At 42.8% G+C, this 21,985-nt stretch overlaps 1 protein-coding gene across 1 annotated transcript in view; it reads right to left on the reverse strand.

Moving 5' to 3' along the window:
- The window catches only part of GPX7 (glutathione peroxidase 7), a 29,203-nt gene extending 8,577 nt beyond the window's left edge, over positions 1–20,626 (reverse strand). Inside the window, exon 1 of the mRNA XM_084636154.1 lies at positions 20,374–20,626. Coding sequence (XP_084492280.1) covers positions 20,374–20,610 — 237 coding nt within the window. The 5' untranslated portion in view covers positions 20,611–20,626. The remainder of the gene's footprint in view (positions 1–20,373) is intronic.
- Between the last annotated feature and the right edge of the window lie 1,359 nt (positions 20,627–21,985).

A 21,985-nucleotide genomic window follows, 5' to 3' on the forward strand; every position in this document is an offset into this window, starting at 1 on the left:
GGTGGAGAATTTACCACTTCCCTTGGGAAGCTGCCTCAGTAGTTAAGTAGCCTTAAAAATGTGAATCCTTTTTCCAGCTGGAATTTTTCTGACTTCATCTTCCATCATCCTTGAGCTTCTGGACTATTGTATTACACACAATTACATTGTTATAAATGTACATTCTGTGGGCTACAACACTTCTCCCACATGCCACTGCCTTTGGAGCCCTGCTGTTGGGAGGGTGTGCAGCATAGTAGGGCTTCACTTGAACAATAGCACAGCCTCAAGCTGTAATCATTGTTAAGCAGATTCTGCAAAGGATCCATGGTGGGGACCTTCCCCAGGCCTGATGTACCTTACACACAGTGCTCTACAGACAGATCCCTAACATCAGGGAGCACCCTCCACAGAATCTGGAGACGGAGCAAGATAGTGGTGCCTGTCCCCAAACCTCAGTAGAGCCACATACCAATGGTGCACATGCAGGAGTAAGGAGGCGAGAAATGAGGCCATGTGGGAAGCATTCCCTCACTCTGTGTGTGTGTGTGTCTGTGTGTACACAGATCTCAAATATGCCAGTCATCGAGGTAAAGAGAATATTGTGGCCCACTGAAATGAAGCTCTTACACCCTTTTTACATGTTTGAATAAGAAAGTTTGATCCTGCTCCCATTGACATGAACAGGAGTTTCACCATTGACTACCCTGGTTTGGGATTGGGGTTCAAAGTTAGGACTTGTGGAGCCAGAGTCAGTCTGGGTGTAAGCAGATCCAACTCTGCTGAAATCAGCTGAGTCACACATGTCTACACCAACCATGGCCACATCTGCCCATGGAGCTAAATTCTTCTCTTAATCCCACTGATTTCCATGGGGCTACTGAAAGCAGAATTTGTGCATGTGTTTCTTTCCTGATCTGTACATGAACTCAGACTTCACGTATTTTTGTTAAATGATTTGAGTTCTCAAAACAGCCCTAAAATTCTAAATAATAGTGGAAGTTGTTATTAATGCAGGCTTCAAATATGCTTTGAAGATTTTTAAAAATATTTAATCCTTACAAAACGTTCAGGAGATCTTAGGGTATTCTTGCAGCTGCTACAAGGGAGAACTGCAACTCGCTTCCTAAAATAACCGTCCTCTAATGTTTTCTTTGGAGGCAATTAAAACCAATTGCCATAGATCTTTCGGATGTTCTAATAATTAATTACAATATTCTGCACTTATGCAGTGCTGCATGTTATCTGCATAGTGCTACAAACTTTTTCACTTTAAATAGCACTTTATAAACGTTAACCAATTAAATTCACCAGTTAGAATAATTAGAGAAGTTTCTTCTCAACCAGAAAATTTAATTCAAGTATATTGTAGAAAAGAGTTAGGATTCCAGCCCAAATCCTATTAGGCTTACACCTGTGCACTCCTACTGAACTCAATGGGGCCATACAATTAATCTGCCCTGATTTATATCCTGTATCTTTGAACCAAAGAGCTCAAAGTGTTGCACAAATTAATGTATCAAGTTTTACATGACCACTGTGAGATTGTGAACAGTGATTCTGACCTATGTAACAGAAAAAGGGAGTCTGAGGCACAGACTGGGGGCAGGTCTATATACTTAAGTGAAGCACTTAAGTGAAGCCACTCCTATGCTGATGGGAGAGAGCTCTCCCATCAGTGTAGTTAATCCACCTCCTTGTAAGGTGGTAGTTATGTCATGTGGATGAGCAGAGGGGTTCAGGGCTGTCAACCCAGCACCTTTCCTGAGCACTAAAAATTCACTCAGAGCCTTTCCTCCCCCTGCTATAAAATTCACAATGAAATATCATAGGCCAATCAATAAAGCACATCAAAACTTGGTTTAGTTGAAAGGGAAAAATAAAATATGGTTGCAGATTGTACAATAAATACAGGGCAACAAATTCTTAGCCACCAAGAATTCATGGGTGCCATTATATTGGACACTGTGGCCATTCAGAACTTCACAGCAGGAGAGAACCCAAGTTCTCCTGCACCAAAAGCACAGGCCCCATTCACTTGAGGGAGAACACTTTAGCTGTTCTAAGGTTAAGGTCTAAAGCAGTAGTCCCCAAACTGTGGGGTGTGCCCTCTGGGGGAGGGAGGGTACAGCGGAATGTTTGGGGGACATGATGGGGCCCAGGCCAGCCCCCACAAGGGGTGTGGAGGGAGCCCTAACTCTGCCCCAGCTGTGCTCCTGGTTCTGGCTCCCGGCTGCAGCTCTGGTCTTGGACCCCAGCCCTAACCACAGCCCCACTCCCAGCTGCAAACCCAGCCATGACGGTGGCCCTGTTCCCAGCTGTGGTTCGAGGGGAGTGTGTGTGGGGATGAGCCGGACGAGCACAAGTCCATGGGACCAGATGCGCTGCATCCAAGAGTGCTAAAGGAGTTGGTGGATGTGATTGCAGAGCCATTGGCCGTTATCTTTGAAAACTCATGGTGATCGGGGGAAGTCCCGGACGACTGGAAAAAGGCTAATGTAGTGCCCATCTTTAAAAAAGGGAAGAAGGAGGATCCTGGGAACTACAGGCCAGTCAGCCCTACCTCAGTCCCTGGAAAAATCATGGAGCAGGTCCTCAAGGAATCAATTCCGAAGCACTTAGAAGAGAGGAAAGTGATCAGGAATAGTCAGCATGGATTCATCAAGGGAAGGTCATGCCTGACTAATCTAATTGCCTTCTATGATGAGATAACTGGCTCTGTGGATGAAGGGAAAGCAGTGGACATGTTGTTCCTTGACTTTAGCAAAGCTTTTGACTCGGTCTCCCACAGTATTCTTGCCAGTAAGTTAAAGAAGTATGAGCTGGATGAATGGTGGATAGAAAGTTGGCTAGATTGTCGGGCTCAACGGGTGGTGATCAATGGCTCCATGTCTAGTTGGCAGCTGGTATCAAGTGGAGTGCCCCAAGGGTCGGTCCTCGAGCTGGTTTTGTTCAATATCTTCATAAATGATCTGGAGAATGGTGTGGATTGCACCCTCTGCAAGTTTGCAGATGACACTAAACTAGGAGGAGAGGTAGATAGGCTGGAGGGTAGGGATAGGATACAGAGCGCCCTAGACAAATTAGAGGATTGGGCCAAAAGAAATCTGATGAGGTTCAACAAAGACAAGTGCAGAGTCCTGCACTTAGGACGGAAGAATCCCATGCACCACTACAGACTAGGGACCGAATGGCTAGGCAGCAGTTCTGCAGAAAAGGACCTAGGGGTTACAGTGGACGAGAAGCTGGATATGAGTCAACAATGTGCCCTTGTTGCCAAGAAGGCCAATGGCATTTTGGGATGTATAAGTAGGGGCATTGCCAGCAGATTGAGGGACGTGATCATTCCCCTCTATTCAACATTGGTGAGGCCTCATCTGGAGTACTGTGTCCAGTTTTGGGCCCCACACTACAAGAAGGATGTGGAAAAATTGGAAAACGTCCAGCGGAGGGCAACAAAAATTATTAGGGGACTGGAACACATGACTTATGAGGAGAGGCTGAGGGAACTGGGATTGTTTAGTCTGTGGAAGAGAAGAATGAGGGGGGATTTGATAGCTGCTTTCAACTACCTGAAAGGGGGTTCCAAAGAGGATGGACCTAGACTGTTCTCAGTGGTAGCAGATGACAGAACAAGGAGTAATGGTCTCAAGTTGCAGTGGGGGAGGTTTAGGTTGGATTTTAGGAAAAACTTTTTCACTAGGAGGGTGGTGAAACACTGGAATGTGTCACCTAGTGAGGTGGTGGAATCTCCTTCCTTAGAAGTTTTTAAGGTCAGGCTTGACAAAGCCCTGGCTGGGATGATTTAGTTGGGGATTGGTCCTGCTTTGAGCAGGGGGTTGGACTAGATGACCTCCTGAGGTCCCTTCCAACCCTTATATTCTATGATTCTGTGGGGGTGGGGGGTAGTGGTAAGGGAGCACAAGATAAAAAATTCTGGGACCCCTGGTCTATAGCCTGCAGTTGGGCAGTTCTAATTGCACCTAATAGAGGGCAACGATGCACATAAACAGTATAGCTGATCACAATACAGTATTTAAAACTGGTCTCTACATCCTCCCTTAGTTTTCTCTCAGAAAAACAAACCCATAAAACAAAAGTTTATTTTAATAATCCTTAATGGTTTATTGTGACAACAAGGCACAATCTAGGGAATCCCTATGCACTGGCATACAAAGTATGTTCTGGTGCCATCTAGCTAACTTTCAAAGTATCAACATATAGATACAGACTGAATGAACATGGTCTACTTGCTTTTTGATGCTCATTAAAAAAATGATGTATTAAATTTGTGACTGAACTCTGTAGAGGAGAATTGTATGTCTCCTGCTCTGTGGTTTTACCCACATTCTGCCATGTTTTGTGTTATTGCAGTCTCTGATGACGACGCAGCATATATTGTTTGATTTAAGGACACTTTTACTGCAAATTTGACAAAACCCAAAGAAGGTCCCAATATGAGATTTCTAAAGATAGCAGCAGCACTTGACCCAGGGTTTAAGAATCTGCAGTGCCTTCCAAAATCTGAGGGACGAGGTGTGGAACATGGTGTCAAAGTCTTAAAAGAGCAACACTCTGATGCGGAAATTTCAGAACTCGAACCACCAAAAAAGAAAACCAGCCTTCTGTTGGTGGCATCTGACTCAGCTGATGAAAATGAATGTGTGTCTATCTGCACTGCTTTGGGCAGAACCCATCATCAGCACAGAAACATGTCCTCTGGAACAGTGGTTGAAGCATGAAGGGGCATATGAATGTTTAGCATATCTGGCACATAAATACCTTGCAATGCTGGCTACAACAGTGCCATGCGAATGCCTGTTCTCACTTTCAGGTACAGTAATATTGTAAATAAGAAGCAGGCAGCATGATCTCCTGTAAACAAGTTTGTTTACATTTGTCTTGGCAAATGGCTGAACAAGAAGTAGGACTGAGTAGGACTTATAGGCTCTAAAGTTTTACTTTGTTTTTGAGTGCAGTTATGTTAAAAAAAAATCTACATTTTTAAGTTGCACTTTAACAATAAAGAGACTGCACTACAGTATTTGTATGAGGTGAATTGAAAAATACCACTGTTTGTTTTTTGCAGTACATGTATTTGTAATCAAATATAAAGTGAGCACTATGCATTTTGTGTAGTAATTAAAATCAATATATTTGAAAATGTAGAAAAAAATAAAAAAATATTTAAATGGTATTTTATTGTTTAACAGTGCGACTAACACTGCAGTTAATCATGACTACCTCTTTAATCTCACGATTAATCATGATTAAGGCTGCATGTCTGTCATGGAAGTCATGGATTCTGTGAGTTCTGCAGTGGCCAGTGCAGCTGGCTCTGGGTCTACCAGAGCAGAGCAGGCAGCCCCTGGATCAGCAGCATCAGCCACTGCTGGGGCAGTTTGGATGTGGGAGGGAGCTCAGGGCTGGGGCAGGCAGTTGAGGTGCAGGGTGGCACTTACCTCCGGGCAGGGAGGGCTCCGCAGAAGCAGCCAGCATGTCCTTGCAGCTCCTAAGTGGAAGGGCCAGGGGGCTCTGTATGCTGCCCGTGCTCGCAGGCACCGCCCCTGCAGCTCCCATTGGCTGTGGATCCCTGCAACCCTTCTCCCCCCTGTCCCCCAGCACCAGTGGGATCCCGGGCTGTGTGCCGCCCACTCCCGCCCAGCACCAGCAGGGGTCCTGAGTTGCGTGCCACTGCCCGCCCTCCCCCCAGCACCCATGGGGGTCCCAGACCACACATACACACACACCCGGAGCACCCATGGGGGTCCCGGACCAAGCTTTAGTTAGGGGTGTATATAGTACAAGTCATGGACATGTCATGGGCTGTGAATTTTTGTTTAATGCCTGTGACCTGTCTGTGACTTTTACTAAAAATACCCGTAACTAAAATGTAGTCTTAATCATGATTAATTTTTTAATCATTTGACAGTCCTAAAATAAATTGAACACCAACCTATTATTGAAAATTTAAGTATGCCTGAATAACTTATTCTTACCAACCATTATTAACAATAATTTATACTGGTTACAACAAAGACCAAATTGTTATGATCCTTTGCACTTACATACAGTTCCTTTCATGAAACATACAGTTTCCCTTTGGGGAAGCTAGCCCTAAGGCCTCTTCTTCCCCCCTTGCTAGCCTGCCTGAGCACCGGGCCGCTGGTCCAAGCCAGCCTAAGCCTCCCTGGGCTTCTGGCCTGAGCTCCAGGCCACTGGCTGGAGCTGAGCTCTCACTGGCTTCAAGGGTGAGTGGGAGTGAGGGCGGCGCCTCAGGGCAGAGCATAGGCAGGGCCATGGCCTGGGTTAGAGGAGGCTTAGCCTCCCCTGGGCTTCAATACCCACAGCCCGTGGTTCCTTTCATAGAAGGATATAAAAGCACTTTATGATCATGATTTGAGCCTTGCAACAAGCATGTAATATAGGTTAGTGGTGTTATACCTATTTGGATGGTAACCCCTACTACTGGAATCAAAATACAATAGTTAATAACATAGGTGTATTTTGACTTCTATGTTGGGGGGTGGCTCCAGTGAGGCCAACAGGGCTGTGCGTGTGGGGGCAAATTCCATGCCTGCCCACAGGAGAACCGTTTCAGATTTTTGGGGGGGGGGGAGGGGGAGGGGAGCAACTTTAACCGTGATTCCAGGGGCTACTTAAGCAACTGAAAATTCTAGGGTGTTTTTTTTTTGCAGATAATTTCTAAGTTATCTGACAGGAGTATTGTATCTAATTCCTATATCAAGAAAGAAAATTAAATATTAGACCCATACAGCTCTAATACTAACATGGTCTGACATCTTGTGGCAAGTCACTTAAGTGACACTGGTTAGGTTCAAAATTGTATAAAGTGTATTCTTATTCAGATACTCTTAGTGAAGTCAGAAGTGACCATCATGATCATCTAGTCTGACCTCCTACAGCTTTCAGGCCACAGAACCTCACCCACCCACTCCTATAATAGACCCCTAACTTCTTGCTGAGTTACTGAAGTCCTCAAATCATGGTTTAAAGACTTCAAGTTTCAGAGAATTCATCATTTAAACTAGTTTAAATCTGCAAGTGGACCCATGCTGCAGAGGAAATAAAAAAACCCCACCCAGAGTCTGTGCCAATCTGACCACGGGAGAAATTCCTTCCCAACCCCAAATATGGTGATCAGTTAGACCAGGGGTCTCAACCATGAGTTATTTCCTGCGGCCCGCCATAGGCGCTGCGTCCACCGGCAGCCAAGCTGCCCTCACCCCTGGCCCCCCACTCCCTGAGCGCTCTGTGTCCCCGCTCCTCTGTCTACCTCCCAGCACTTCCTGCTGCCAAACAGCTGTTTGGCGGCACTTAGGACTTTCCAGGAGGGAGGGGGGAGGAGCTGGGACATGGCGTGCTCAGGGGAGGAAGTGGAGAAGAGGCGGGACCAGGCCAGGGATTTGGGGAAGGGGTTGGAATAGGGGCAGGGAGCGGACAGGGTTGGGGCAGGGTCTTTGGGGAAGGGATTGGAATGGGAGCAGAGATGGGGTGGGAAGAGGCGGGGCAGGAGCAGGGCCTCATGGAAGGGGTGGAGTGGGGGCAATACTGGGGGTGGGATGGGTGACTTTAACCAAAGTAATTCTAAAAGTAAATCTAAAAGTAAATGTGTGAGGTGCATTCCTGAGTGTTTATATTTTATTAAAACCCCTCTTCACATTAAAGTTTTAAAAAAGTTAATACACTGACTTTTAATAGCATACTATATTACACTTCATTTTTTTCATTTTTGAGTATACTTTTATATCGTTGTATGAAAAGGTTTCAGTGATGCGGCCCTCAGGCCAATGTACTAGTTCTCATATGGCCCTTGTGGTGATTTGAGTTTGAGATCCCTGAGTTAGACCCTGAGCAAGTGGGCAAGACCCACCAGGAAGATACCTAGGAAAGAATTCTCTGTAGTAACTCAGAGCCCTCACTATCTACTGTCCTGTCTCTAGCAGTTGGTGATGGGCCACATGCTATTGTAGGCAGTCCTGTCATACCATCCCCTCCATAAACTTATAAAGCTCAGTCTTGAAGCCAGTTAGGTTTTTTGCCCCCAGTGCTCCTCTTGGGAGGCTGCTCCAGAACTTTACTCCTCTGATGGTTTGAAACCTTCACCTAATTTCAAACCTAAACTTGTTGATGGCCAGTTTATAGCCATTTGTTCTGGGGTCCACATTGGTGTTTAACTTAAATAACTCCTCTCCCTTCCTGGTATTTTTCCATCTGATGTATTTATAGAAAGCAATCCTATCTCCCCTCAGCTTTTGGTTAAGCTAAACAAGCCAAGCTCTTTGAGTCTTCTCTCATAAGGTAAGTTTTCCATTCTTCATATCATCCTAGTAGCCCTTCTCTCCACCTGTTCCAGTTTGAATTAATCTTTCTTAAACATGGGAGACCAGAATTGCACGCAGTACTCCAGATGAGGTATCACCAGTGCCTTGTATAATGGTACTAACACTTCCCTGTCTCTACTGGAAATACCTCACCTGATGCACCCCAAGATCACGTTAGCCTTTTTCACAGCCGCATCACATTGATAGCTCATAGTCATCCTCTGATCAACCAATACACCCATGACTTTCTCCTCCACTGTCATTTCCAACTGAGAAGTCCCCAGCTTATAGCAAAAATTCTTGTTGTTAGTCCCTAAATGCATGACTTTCCACTATTAAATTTCATCCCATTTCTATTACTCCAGTTTACAAGGTTATCCAGATCTTCTTGTATGGTATTCTGGTCCTCCTCCATATTGGCAATACTCCCAACTTTGTGTCATCTGCAGATGTTATTAGCACATGCCCACTTTTTGTGCCAAGGTCAGTAATAAAAACGTTAAATAAGGTTGGTCCCAAGACGGATCCCTGAGGAACTCCACTAGTAACCTCCCTCCAGCCTGACAGTTCACCTTTCAGTATGACCTGTTGCAGTCTCCCCTTTAATCAGATACTTTCCCACCTTTCAGTTCTCATATTAATCCCCATCTTCCCCAGTTTAACTAATAATTTCTCATCTGATGAAGTGAGCTGTAGCTCACGAAAGCTTATGCTCAAATAAATTGGTTAGTCTCTAAGGTGCCACAAGTACTCCTTTTCTTTTTGCGAATACAGACTAACACGGCTGTTACTCTGAAACCTGTCATGTGGAACTGTATCAAATACCTTACTGACTGATTAGACTGATTAGATCTGTGGCATTTCTTTTGTCTAAAAAATCAGTTATCTTCTCAAAGAAAGATATTAATAACTTTGTTACTACTTCTTGAATACAACAATTGAAACAATTGTAGAAAAATCTACAATTACTTTCTATCATTTAGGCTACTTACTTTTTGTAGTTCACGAACCTTGGAACAGATCATTTACCTTTAGGAAACATCCTAACAGCCCTTTCTTATCTTAAATCACCTGTTAATCACTCTGTTAATAAACAAAATTCTGAGACTTCCTGCCTCAGGGGTGCAAGCTGGGAGCAGTCTCCTGTCTCCTCTGCAGAACTCTTTACACTGAACACTATATTGAACACTTAAAAACGATAAAGTCATCGTGGAGAAACTAAATGAATTCTTTGCTTCAGTCTTCACGGCTGAGGATGTTAGGAAGATTCCCAAACCTGAGCCATCTTCTGTAGGTGACAAATCTGAGGAATTGTCACAGATTGAAGTGACACTAGAGGAGGTTTTGGAATTAATTGAGAAACTTAACAGTAACAAGTCACCGGGACCAGATGGCATTCACCCAAGAGTTCTGAAAGAACTCAAATGTGAAATTGTGGAACTATTAACTATGGTTTGTAACCTGTCCTTTAAATCAGCTACTGTACCCAGTGACTGGAAGATAGCTAACGTAACGTCAATATTTAAGAAGGGCTCTAGAGGTGATCCTGGCAATTACAGACTCGTAAGTCTAACGTCAGTACCGGGCAAATTAGTTGAAACAACAGTAAAGAATAAAATTGTCAGACACATAGAAGAACATAAATTGTTGTACAAAAGTCAACATGGTTTCTGTAAAGGGAGATCATGTCTTACTATTCTATTAGAGTTCTTTGAGGGAGTCAACAAACATGTGGACAAGGGGGATTCAGGGGACATAGTGTACTTAGATTTCCAGAAAGCTTTTGACGAGGTCCCTCACCAAAGGCTCTTATGTAAATTAAGTTGTCATGGGATAAGAGTGAAGATCCTTTCATGGACTGAGAACTGGTTAAAAGACAGGGAACAAAGGGTAGGAATAAATGGTAAATTTTCAGAAAGGGGAGGGGTAACTAGTGGTGTTCCCCAAGGGTCAGTCCTAGGACCAATCCTATTCAACCTATTAATAAATGATCTGGAGAAAGGGGTAAACAGCGAGGTGGCAAAGTTTGCAGATGATACTAAACTGCTCAAGATAGTTAAGACCAAAGCAGACTGTGAAGAACTTCAAAAAGATCTCACAAAACTAAGTGATTGGGCAACAAAATGGCAAATGAAATTTAATGTGGATAAATGTAAAGTGATGCACATTGGGAAAAATAACCCCAATTATACATACAATATGATAGGGGCTAATTTAGCTACAACTAATCAGGAGAAAGATCTTGGAGTCATCGCTGATAGTTCTCTGAAGACGTCCACGCAGTGTGCAGTGGCAGTCAAAAAAGCAAACAGGATGTTAGGAATCATTAAAAAAGGGATAGAGAATAAGATGGAGAATATCTTATTGCCCTTATATAAATCCATGGTACACCCACATCTTGAATACTGCGTACATATGTGGTCCCCTCATCTCAAAAAAGATATATACTGGCATTAGAAAAGGTTCAGAAAAGGGCAACTAAAATGATTAGGAGTTTGGAATGGGTCCCATATGAGGAGAGATTAAAGAGGCTAGCCCTTTTCAGCTTGGAAAAGAGGAGACTAAGGGGGGATACGATAGAGGTATATAAAATCATGAGTGGTGTGGAGAAAGTGAATAAGGAAAAGTTATTTACTTGTTCCCATACTATAAGAACTAGGGGCCACCAAATGAAATTAATAGGTAGCAGGTTTAAAACAAATAAAAGTCAACCTGTGGAACTCCTTGCCTGAGGAGGTTGTGAAGGCTAGGACTATAACAGGATTTAAAAGAGAACTGGATAAATTCATGGAGGTTAAGTCCATCCTGGCTATTAGCCAGGATGGGTAAGGAATGGTGTCCCTAGCCTCTGTTTGTCAGAGGGTGGAGATGGATGGCAGGAGAGAGATCACTTGATCATTACCTGTTAGGTTCACTCCCTCTGGGGAACCTGGCATTGGCCACTGTCGGTAGACAGGATACTGGGCTGGATGGACCTTTGATCTGACCCAGTATGACCATTCTTATGTTCTCATATATTGTATCATATATATTGTACTATATATTGTGTTGAACACTAAACTGCCTGCCTGAGGCTTGCAGTTTGCAATGCCCCTCTGATGCCCCACCCAAAATCCACCTGGGGTTGATAAACAATTTATTCCAGGTGGCTACAGAGGAATAAAAATGTATAGAATTCTATGGGTATGTGAAGAAATGTGAAAGATGACCTGCAAAGAAAAAATGCTTGTCATTTTTGCTTGATTATAATATACAGTATTTGTAAAGAAGGCCTGAAAGAATTTTGTCAATAAAAATGTGATTTTTTTAACATCTATTTAACTTCAATGACTTAACATTTTGGAGAAAGAAGTCTTTGCTAGCACAACAACTCCTTCAAATTACATGAGAGTGCTCACAATGCACATTTTGAGACCTTCCAGGGGGTCTCCCACAAAACTAGGATTGTGAGATTTGAGGTAATAAAACAAGCAGACAAAAAAAAAATTAAAAATAGAAACCCTTTCATGCCTTCTTTAAACATCATAAAGGAGCAAAAAAGGCACAAAACTATTTTTTAAAAATTGTTAGCAGGTCATCTTTAAGTGGTTCTATTCTGCATTACAGAAGATTAAACGAGTTGATCTGTTTGCAGCATGTTATAATTTTCTTTATAAATAAGTCACTTTACTTTTTGTCTCACTTGTGCACTCAAATTTTAATTATTTAAGCCATTGATTATTTAGTAAAACATGTTTCAGAGTAACAGCCGTGTTAGTCTGTATTCGCAAAAAGAAAAGGAGTACTTGTGGCACCTTAGAGACTAACCAATTTATTAGAGCATAAGCTTTCGTGAGCTACAGCTCACTTCCTCAGATGCAGGAAGTGAGCTGTAGCTCACGAAAGCTTTTGCTCTAATAAATTGGTTAGTCTCTAAGGTGCCACAAGTACTCCTTTTCTTTTAGTAAAACATGTGAGTTTAATGTAGGCTTTCTTTTCTCTTACCCTGTCCTGGAATTTTGAATGTGAGTCAAGTGCACCATCTAGTGTACAATGCAAACAATTAATCCTTGACTTTTCCAAAAATATTTTCATAAAGCTGCAACATGCATTAGCCTTTGCTGGACCTTACTATACTAGACTTTCCTTCTTTTACTTAGAAAATCGAAGCATTCTAATCTTAAACTCAATATTGCAAAAAATATTACATACTGGTGTAAGTCATTTACACATTATGGCTCTCTAGTGGATGGATCACAGAGAGGTTTATTAATTTACTACTGCCTTCAAGTTAACAGATGTGGAATTTTTAGCTGAGGCAGCAGAGCCTTGTATAAATCACAGGTCTTGGGTTATATACCCAACAATGACCTATTCAGAAACGACAAATTACACTGGTTTGCAGACTCATTACCCAAAAAATCCAGTGCTTTGTACAGTAATTAAATATTTTTACTTTATTTCTACACATAATACTAAATTCTCAGACTGCAGAGAGATCTGATTCATGCAGAACACCTAATGTTACTCCCAGCAGTAGAATAATACTTTGCATTTGTATACTGCCTTTCATTCACGATTCTCAAAACATTTTACTACCATTAATTAGTTTAGCTAAGTATACTATTGCGAGGCTTATATATAATAGGTAGGTAAGTGCTATAATACCTGGATGTGTATACTGAGGCTAAAATTACACAGCAGAGAAGTGGAAGAGAGGGGACCAGAACCAAAAAGTGCTGACTACTACATATGTGTAGTAACCATTAAAAAACAGTGCCTCCCAGTTTCTGCTGAGTACAGTGACAATGAAACCAATAAGAAAAGGAGTACTTGTGGCACCTTAGAGACTAACCAATTTATTTGAGCATAAGCTTTCGTGAGCTACAGCTCATTTCATCAGATGCATTCAGTGGAAAATACAGTGAGGAGATTTATATACACACAGAACATGAAAAAATGGGTGTTATCATACACACTGTAAGGAGAGTGATCACTTAAGATGAGCTATTACCAGCAGGAGAGTGGGGGGGCTGGAGGGGGTGGGGAAAGAAAACTTTTTGTAGTGATAATCAAGGTGGGCCGTTTCCAGCAGTTTACAAGAATGTCTGAGGAACAGGGGTGGGGTGGGGAAGGGGGAAATAAACATGGGGAAATAGTCTGAGGAACGGGGGGGGGGGGATAAAAACTATTTCCCCATGTTTATTCCCCCCCCCACTATTCCTCAGACATTCTTGTTAACTGCTGGAAATGGCCCACCTTGATTATCACTACAAAAGGTCCCCCCCACCCCCACCCCCGCTCTCCTGCTGGTAATAGCTCATCTTAAGTGATCACTCTCCTTACAGTGTGTATGATAACACCCATTTTTTCATGTTCTGTGTGTATATAAATCTCCTCACTGAATTTTCCACTGAATGCATCCAATGAAGTGAGCTGTAGCTCACGAAAGCTTATGCTCAAATAAATTGGTTAGTCTTGTCTCGAAGGTGCCACGGCTGCTACTCTGAAAAATGAAACCAATAAAACCTTTAAAATAAAATATGAGCTTTCCTTGTTTACCTCAAGATACAAATTTCCTTATTTTCTGATAGCTCTTTATGATTGGCTCACTGCACTTCATATCTAATATAGGTAGATCATATAATGCTTCTGTTTTATCCTAAATCTGAAGAAGAGCTCTGTGAAAGCTTGTGTCTCCCATCAACAGAAATTGCACCAGTAAAAGATATTACCTCACCCACTTTCTCTCTCAATGTCATAGATAAAGCAGAAGTAGGTTGCTTTGAGATGGAATAGACAAAAAAAGCTGGCATTTCATCTCCTTGGCTGATTCTCTTATAGCACTTCTTCACAGCCTAGGCCTTGTTTCTACGCACTTAGATGACTATATGGCAGAAATATCTAGCACTTATGTAATATATTTCAGTGGTAGCTGTCAAAGTGCTTTACAACAGAGGATAAATATCATCATTCATGGGGGAAAAATGAGGCATGGAGAAGTGAAGTGAACTTGACCAATGTCACCAAGAAGGTCATTAGCCGAACGGACAATAGAACCCAGTTCTCCTAGTTAGCCTAAATCCAATCCATTGTACTATTCTGTGAAGGGAGACACATTAAGACCACATGTGGTCTTAAGAACGCAGACAACCGGCACTCTGTGAAAATAGTAAAAGAGACATTCTCAGGAACATCTCTCACATCTCCTGGGCTAAAAATACTTTATTTATTTAAGGCAACCGGGACAAGATGGACCACAAGTTAACTCAACAGATTCCTAAGAAATACTGGGCCAAAGTTGTCCTATGTGTAAACCCATTAGTCCTACTAACCATTTATAATGTATCTCCACCATTGCTTTGGCCTGGATGAAATGTTACACTTGTTCATGCATGTGAGATGCATGTCACACTGTAGTGGCTACAACCCACAGAGACTACTTGCCCTAACATTCCTACAGTAAAGAGGAGCCCTCCTTCTGCTCAAGTGGTCAGAGCCTCTGTTTTTGGAGCAGGGGGTTCTGAGTTTTATCCCCATGGATGACTACAAGGTCCATGGGGCCACAGTTTATGGTGCGACAGACTCTAACCATGGAATCATTACCTACCTCTGAAAGAGAGTGCATGTGGATGTGTCACTAATGCCCAGCCACAGCAAGAGGATGGGAGATAAGGGAGATTTTATTGTTCTAATCTCATTTAAATATTTGCATATGAGTAGTCAAGTTTCAACTGGATTGAGAAGGGTGGGGCCCCCTACATGTGAGTCTCTGCTGTTCCACTCAGAATGGGGGGTCTCCACTTTCATGGCATCCTTTCCTCCTGGCCTTCTCACAAGGAGCCCATGAAAGGCTCTCATGGGTGTGAGAACCACATTGAGGAACTGGATGGTCTTGTGGTGGGTGAGTGCTGGTCAAGTTGGGGACAGCTGAGTCCAAGAAGGAAAGATGATGCTTCCCCAGTACTTCTCTGTGGTGAGAAGCCCTCCATTATGGGAGATCACGGGATTGGTCACCCCTAGAGAAAGTGCTAACTACATAGCTACAACGAAGCTGCAAACCCAGAGGTGGAGCAGGGGCATGAGATGTGAGAATGGGCCCTGCAGCTCATTCTGCAGTGGGGCAAATACCCTCTGTCCCTTGATAGAATGATTTGTGCGGAGTAACTTTGGAGAAAAAAAAGGAGGACTTGTGGCACCTTAGAGACTAACCAATTTATTTGAGCATAAGTTTTCGTGAGCTACAGCTCACTTCATCGGATGCATTCAGTGGAAAATACAGTGGGGAGATTTATATAAATATATAAATTATATAAATGTATATAAAATACAGTAGGGAGATATAAATCTCCCCACTGTATTTTCCACTGAATGCATCTGATGAAGTGAGCTGTAGCTCACGAAAGCTTATGCTCAAATAAATTGGTTAGTCTCTAAGGTGCCACAAGTTCTCCTTTTCTTTTTGCGAATACAGACTAACATGGCTGCTACTCTGAAACCTAACTTTGGAGAGTTTTCCTCCTCAACTTCCCCCCAGGAGATTCTGGCTCTGCATTACTGAAGCTAAAGAAGGTATTTGTTCCTTCAAAAGCCAGAGCTGCCCTGCAGACAAGATGTGCTCCAGTCAGAGCATTTATTGACTCTTGACAGACCCATTGGAAGAAATTATGGGAACAAACTATTGAAAAAAAGCCAACTATTGTATAATAACAAGCAATTTGATGGTATCCCATATATATTATGTCCATCTGGGAGAGACACCACATTATATATTTACACATTGTTACATATATATATATATAAAACAAACTACACTTAGACAAACATTAATGTTTGTACAGCATTTAGCAAGTTGTGGGTACTCCTGGAAACAAACAAATACCTGGGTGTGCAATGGATAAAATTCTCCTCTATGTTGTGGGCCAACGTGAGGCCTATGTACCACTTAAGTGCAGTCTGAATTGGTGGGTGGGTGGGTTGGGAGCTTTGGTCAAACTGGATCTGGGCCTCATTTAGTCGAAATCTACCAAGGAGCTTCCCTTTTGAGCTTAGATATTTTTAACTCTTTTCCCACAATCCCCAACTTCAGCTCTCATTCCTATTGGCAAAAGTACAAGGATCACATATAAGTAGCACAATGACATAGAATGGAGTATGCAAGAAATGTCCTTAAGTGACCACAATCCTTGCATGAAACCATGTGCAATCGATTCTTGTGTGCCAGGCATTTTCTCTGCAACAACAGTTTAGTAAATATCAAACTGGAAATATACATACTTTTAACGGCGAGGATAATTAACCATCGGTATAGATTATCAAAGGATGTGGTACATTATTTATCACTTGGAGTCTTTAAATCAAGAAACTCCCTGAAAAAGCACAAGAACAAATCTGCACAGACACACCCCTGGAACTCTGATCAGGGGTATTCTATCTGCTACCCAAGATCCATAAACCTGGAAATCCTGGACGCTCCATCATCTCAGGCATTGGCACCCTGACCGCAGGATTGTCTGTCTATGGAGACTCCCTCCTCAGGCCCCTATGCTACCAGCACTTCCAGCTATCTTCGAGACACCATGGACTTCCTGAGGAAACTACAATCCATCAGTGATCTTCCTGAAAACACCATCCTGGCCACTATGGATGTAGAAGCCCTCTACACCAACATTCCACACAAAGATGGACTATAAGCCATCAGGAACAGTATCCCCAATGATGTCATGGCAAACCTGGTGGCTGAACTTTGTGACTTTGTCCTCACCCATAACTATTTCACATTTGGGGACCACGTATACCTTCAAATCAGTGGCACTGCTATGGGTACCCGCATGGCCCCACAGTATGCCTACATTTTTATGGCTGACTTAGAACAACGCTTCCTCAGCTCTCATCCCCTAATGCCCCTACTCTACTTGCGCTACATTGATAACATCTTCATCATCTGGATCCATGGAAAAGAAGCCCTTGAGGAATTCCACCATGATTTCAACAATTTCCATCCCACCATCAACCTCAGCCTGAACCAGTCCACACAAGAGATCCACTTCCTGGACACTACGGTGCTAATAAGCGATGGTCACATAAACACCACCATATACTGGAAACCTACTGACCGCTATGCCTACTACATGCCTCCAGCTTTCATCCAGACCACACCACACGATCCATTGTCTACAGCCAAGCGTTACGATACAACCGCATTTGCTCCAACCCCTCAGATAAAGACAAACACCTACAGGATCTCTATCAAGCGTTCTTACTACAATACCCACCTGCTGAAGTGAAGAAACAGATTGACAGAGCCAGAAGAGTGCCCAGAAGTCACCTACTACAGGACAGGCCCAACAAAGAAAATAACAGAACGCCACTAGCCATCACCTTCAGCCCCCAACTAAAACCTCTCCAACACATCATCAAGGGTCTACAACCTATCCTGAAGGCAACCCATCACTCTCACAGATCTTGGGAGACAGGCCAGTCCTTGCTTACGGACAGTCCTCCAACCTGAGGCAGATACTCACCAGCAACCACACACCACACAACAGAACCACTAACCCAGGAACCTATCCTTGCAACGAGGCCCATTGCCAACCGTGTCCACATATCTATTCAGGAGACACCATCACAGGGCCTAATCACATCAGCCACACTATCAGAGGCTCGTTCACCTGCACGTCCACCAATGTGATATATGCCATCGTGTGCCAGCGGTGCCCCTCTGCCGTGTGCATTGGCCGAGCTGGACAGTCTCTGCGTGGAGGGATGAATGGACACAAATCAGATGTCAAGAATTATAACATTCAAAAACGAGTCAGAGAACACTTCAATCTCTTTGGTCACTCGATTACAGACCTAAAAGTGGCAATTCTTCAACAAAAAAACTTCAAAAACAGACTCCATGGAGAGACTGCTGAATTGGAATTAATTTGCAAACTGGATACAATTAACTTAGGCTGGAATAAAGACTGGGAGTGGATGGGTCATTACACAAAGTAAAACTATTTCCCCATGTTTATTCCTCCCCCCCACCCGCTGTTCCTCAGACGTTCTTGTCAACTGCTGGAAGTGGCCCACCTTGATTATCACTACAAAAGGTCCGTCCCCCTCTTTCCCAACAGATCTCCTGCTGGTAATAGCTCACCTTACCTGATCACTCTCCTTACAGTGTGTATGGTAACACCCATTGTTTCATGTTCTCTGTGTATATAAATCTCCCCACTGTATTTTCCACTGAATGCATCCAATGAAATGAACTGTAGCTCATGAAAGCTTATGCTCAAATAAATTTGTTAGTCTCTAAGGTACCACAAGTCCTCCTTTTCTTTTTGCGGATACAGACTAACACGGCTGTTACTCTGAAACTTATCTTTTTAAAAGATATGCTCTTGTTCAACCAGAAGATGTTACACGAGATGCAGTAATCACCAGGTGAAATCTACAGTCTGTATTATGCAGGACAGACTAGATTATCATTACAGGCCCTTCTGGTCATAAACACTTACAAAAAAGCACTATGAAATTTGGACAATACATCTCCACTAGATGGGGCACTGGAGTGGGAGTCAGGAGACCCTGGTTCTGTTCCTGGAGTTCTAACCACTGACTTGCTTTGTTACCTTGGACTAGTCTCTTTAACTCTGTCCTGTAGTTACACAATACAGTACCCATATTGAGTATTTATGGTCCCACATTAGATTAAACTTATTTTAAAGGTAGATTAGTATATTTGGTTTGTTCATAATAGCTTCCTTATGGAATCACTATAGGGCAGAGTTAAAATATTTGGGTACTTTCACTGTGCATTTTCATTTCTTAACATGTGTGGATTATTTTTTAAAGTTTAACTTAACTGAATTTTCTGGGTTTCTAATTTGCTTATTTTTGGAATAATTACAACGTTCTTGTTATTTTTTTTCACTCTGAAATTACTGATATTTACTCTCAACCTTAACTTCAGTTTAACATATTTTTTTGTCTGGAAATTTCTGTGTTTTCTTACTTTATTAATATTTTCATAAATGAACACTAAACAAGAAACTAAAGAAAATGCTATCATGTGACATCTTTAATGAGTTAAAGACCGTAGCATCAACCTTAGGTCCTCCTCGCCAATTTTAACTTTTACAGCCAAATTCACAGGTACAGTCCAGCTGCCTTGTGCCACAAATAACATGGAGCATACTGGCAAATAAAGCCCGGTTTACAGTTGCTTTTCTCTCCACCATTCTAACATGAAGAACCAGCCCTGATTTGCCTCAGTTTCTAAATGCATATGCTGACTAAGTTATTTCTTAACCTTTGAATATACATAATTGTGATAAATTTCCTTATGACTATCGTAATCACATTTCAAGAACTTAAGAAAATGTGTACATCTTTTGGGGAGAGAGTTTCATTTAGGACTCCCTGAGTAATATGTCAGTAAAATTTAAATTAATTGTTTTTAAACAGATCTGCGGTCTTGCCCCTTTCCTCACACTATCTTTAATGTCTATAATTTAATTGTAGATTAATATAATAATTTGCTTTATGTTCTCAGTTTCGTTTATTATTATGGTGCATTACTTGTTATACTTCTTAAACACCATCCTCATTTTTCCCTTCTGCCTCAAACAATATCAGCAAAAGTCAAGTCTTTCAAATGGGGAAATATCTTGAAATACAGATTTTTGCTTTAAAATGCCACATGCTTCCAATCATGGAGAAATGTTTTCATGATTAATCATAGACATAATAGAGTACTATGTATAGTGAATGAACGGCAAGCAACCCCGTGTGCCACGTATACAGAGCAGCCTGCCCAAGGAACAGAGTCACACACATAGGGGTTAGATAGCAAACGTTTTATTAAAAGAATGGAGAAGCCTATGGAACGATATCAAAGTAGACATGCAAGCAATACTCCAGATCCGTTACACAAAATGCACAAATGAGACACTATAAACGTGCATGCATGCAAATTAATGTACAATCTCTGGATCCCCAATCCCTTATGCAAGCATGCAAAGATGGGCTGGTTAGTTATAGTCTGCAATGAGAGCAGCTGCTAATCTCCTTGCAAACTTACCGAGCCTCTGTATTTCTCCAAAGAGACTAGTTTGCCCCTGATGTTTACCAGTTTAAATGTGTAAAAATCGTTCTCTTTCTGCTGCGAGGCGGCGAATGCTAAGAAAAACAGCGCGGCTACAGCAAGGAGCATGGCTAGAGGGATGAGAAAAACTCTGAAGGAGGAGGAGGAAGCCCTGTGCTCCACACTGCCCTCAGGATCTAGCATGCTGCAAGACAGCTGAGCATAGTGCTGCATAGACCACTTGCACAAATCACACAGCACTGCCGGAAAGAAAGAGCTGTTGCAAAAGGGCTTGCAACACTGGCTCTCTCAAGATCTGAGAGCGTGGCTGTGTCACGCAATGCTCCGAGGGTATGCAATTTCCAGAAATGTTGGGGGATAAAAATATTTCATAAAAAAAGTATTGTGTGGTGTAATAGTAAATAAGGCCAGTTGTAGGTGCATACATATAAATGTCTGGCTCTGTGCTGGTCCTTTCAACTCAGCTAGCATTAGTAGAATGACTACTTTCCAAAGGGAAAATGGGACACTGGGTGAGGCTAGCCCTTCAAGCCCTCACCTTCCTCCCTCTCCCCCAACCGCTGCGTGGGGCTAACCCGAGGCTCCCCCCCCCCCCCGCAGGGCTGACCCCAGCCGCTCGCCTAAGACTCCCCACACCACCACCTGTGCAGGGCTGACCTGAGCCGCTTCCCCGCGGCTGCCCCACACAGCTGGCCAGAACCGCTTGCCTGAGTCCTGCCTAACCCACACGTGAACATTTCTTCCCCCCTGTGCAGGGCTGGTGTCACCACTCCCCCGTGCACGTTTCTCTGCACCCCACTTTTTTACAGAAGTGGGCATTTGTCCTGCTTGCTTTTGACCCCTTATGTGGGTTAAAACATCCCTCATTAGGCCTCTGAGCTCTGTGTGGCAGAGCAGTTTCACCAAGGAGCGGTTAAGGGTCAAGTCACTTATTCAACCCCTGGAGTCTGGGGGCTAGCAGGGTTTTCCAGGTAAAAATGCAGGAGCTTGGGGCTGGAACTAGTAACTAGGGTTAAACAGTGAGTTTGGCGTGAGAGCCTTGAAAGAAACAGCAAGACACCTACTTTTGGGCCTTGCAAGAGATTTCTTTGCTAAAGGGAGTTGCCTGTGTGCCATTTATTTTCACCCTTGTTTGAAGGAACTGGACAAGTGTACTTGTAAATAAATTACACCAAGCAAATACCTGACTCCATGTCACCAATTTCTGCTCCAAGGGGAAACTGACTTGCTATGTCAGGAATTCAGCTACTCTTTGGCAAAGGGGGAAATAACCTGTAGTGTTTTATAATGAGTAAGGTAATAGCATATGTATAGTATATTGGAAATTGATCCCTTGAATAGGAAATTAAATTCTGTAATCTAGTAATTTGTTTTCGCTTTTGCATGTAGTTTTGCAAATTTTAGGGGTCTACATTAAGTTTGGATAGGTGAGTGGGGCAGGATTATATGGCAATGGAGAACTAGCTGAAACATTTGTTTCCTATGTTTTATGGGATGTTCCACATTTCTGCTAAATCACGCTACCTGTTCTACTTCCCACCAAACTGAGCTATGTTCCACAGATGAGTGAGAGAAAAAAATCCCCCCC

This window comes from Lepidochelys olivacea (assembly GCF_965140295.1).
Source record: "Lepidochelys olivacea isolate rLepOli2 genome assembly, chromosome: 8".
Classification (NCBI taxonomy): domain Eukaryota; kingdom Metazoa; phylum Chordata; order Testudines; family Cheloniidae; genus Lepidochelys; species Lepidochelys olivacea.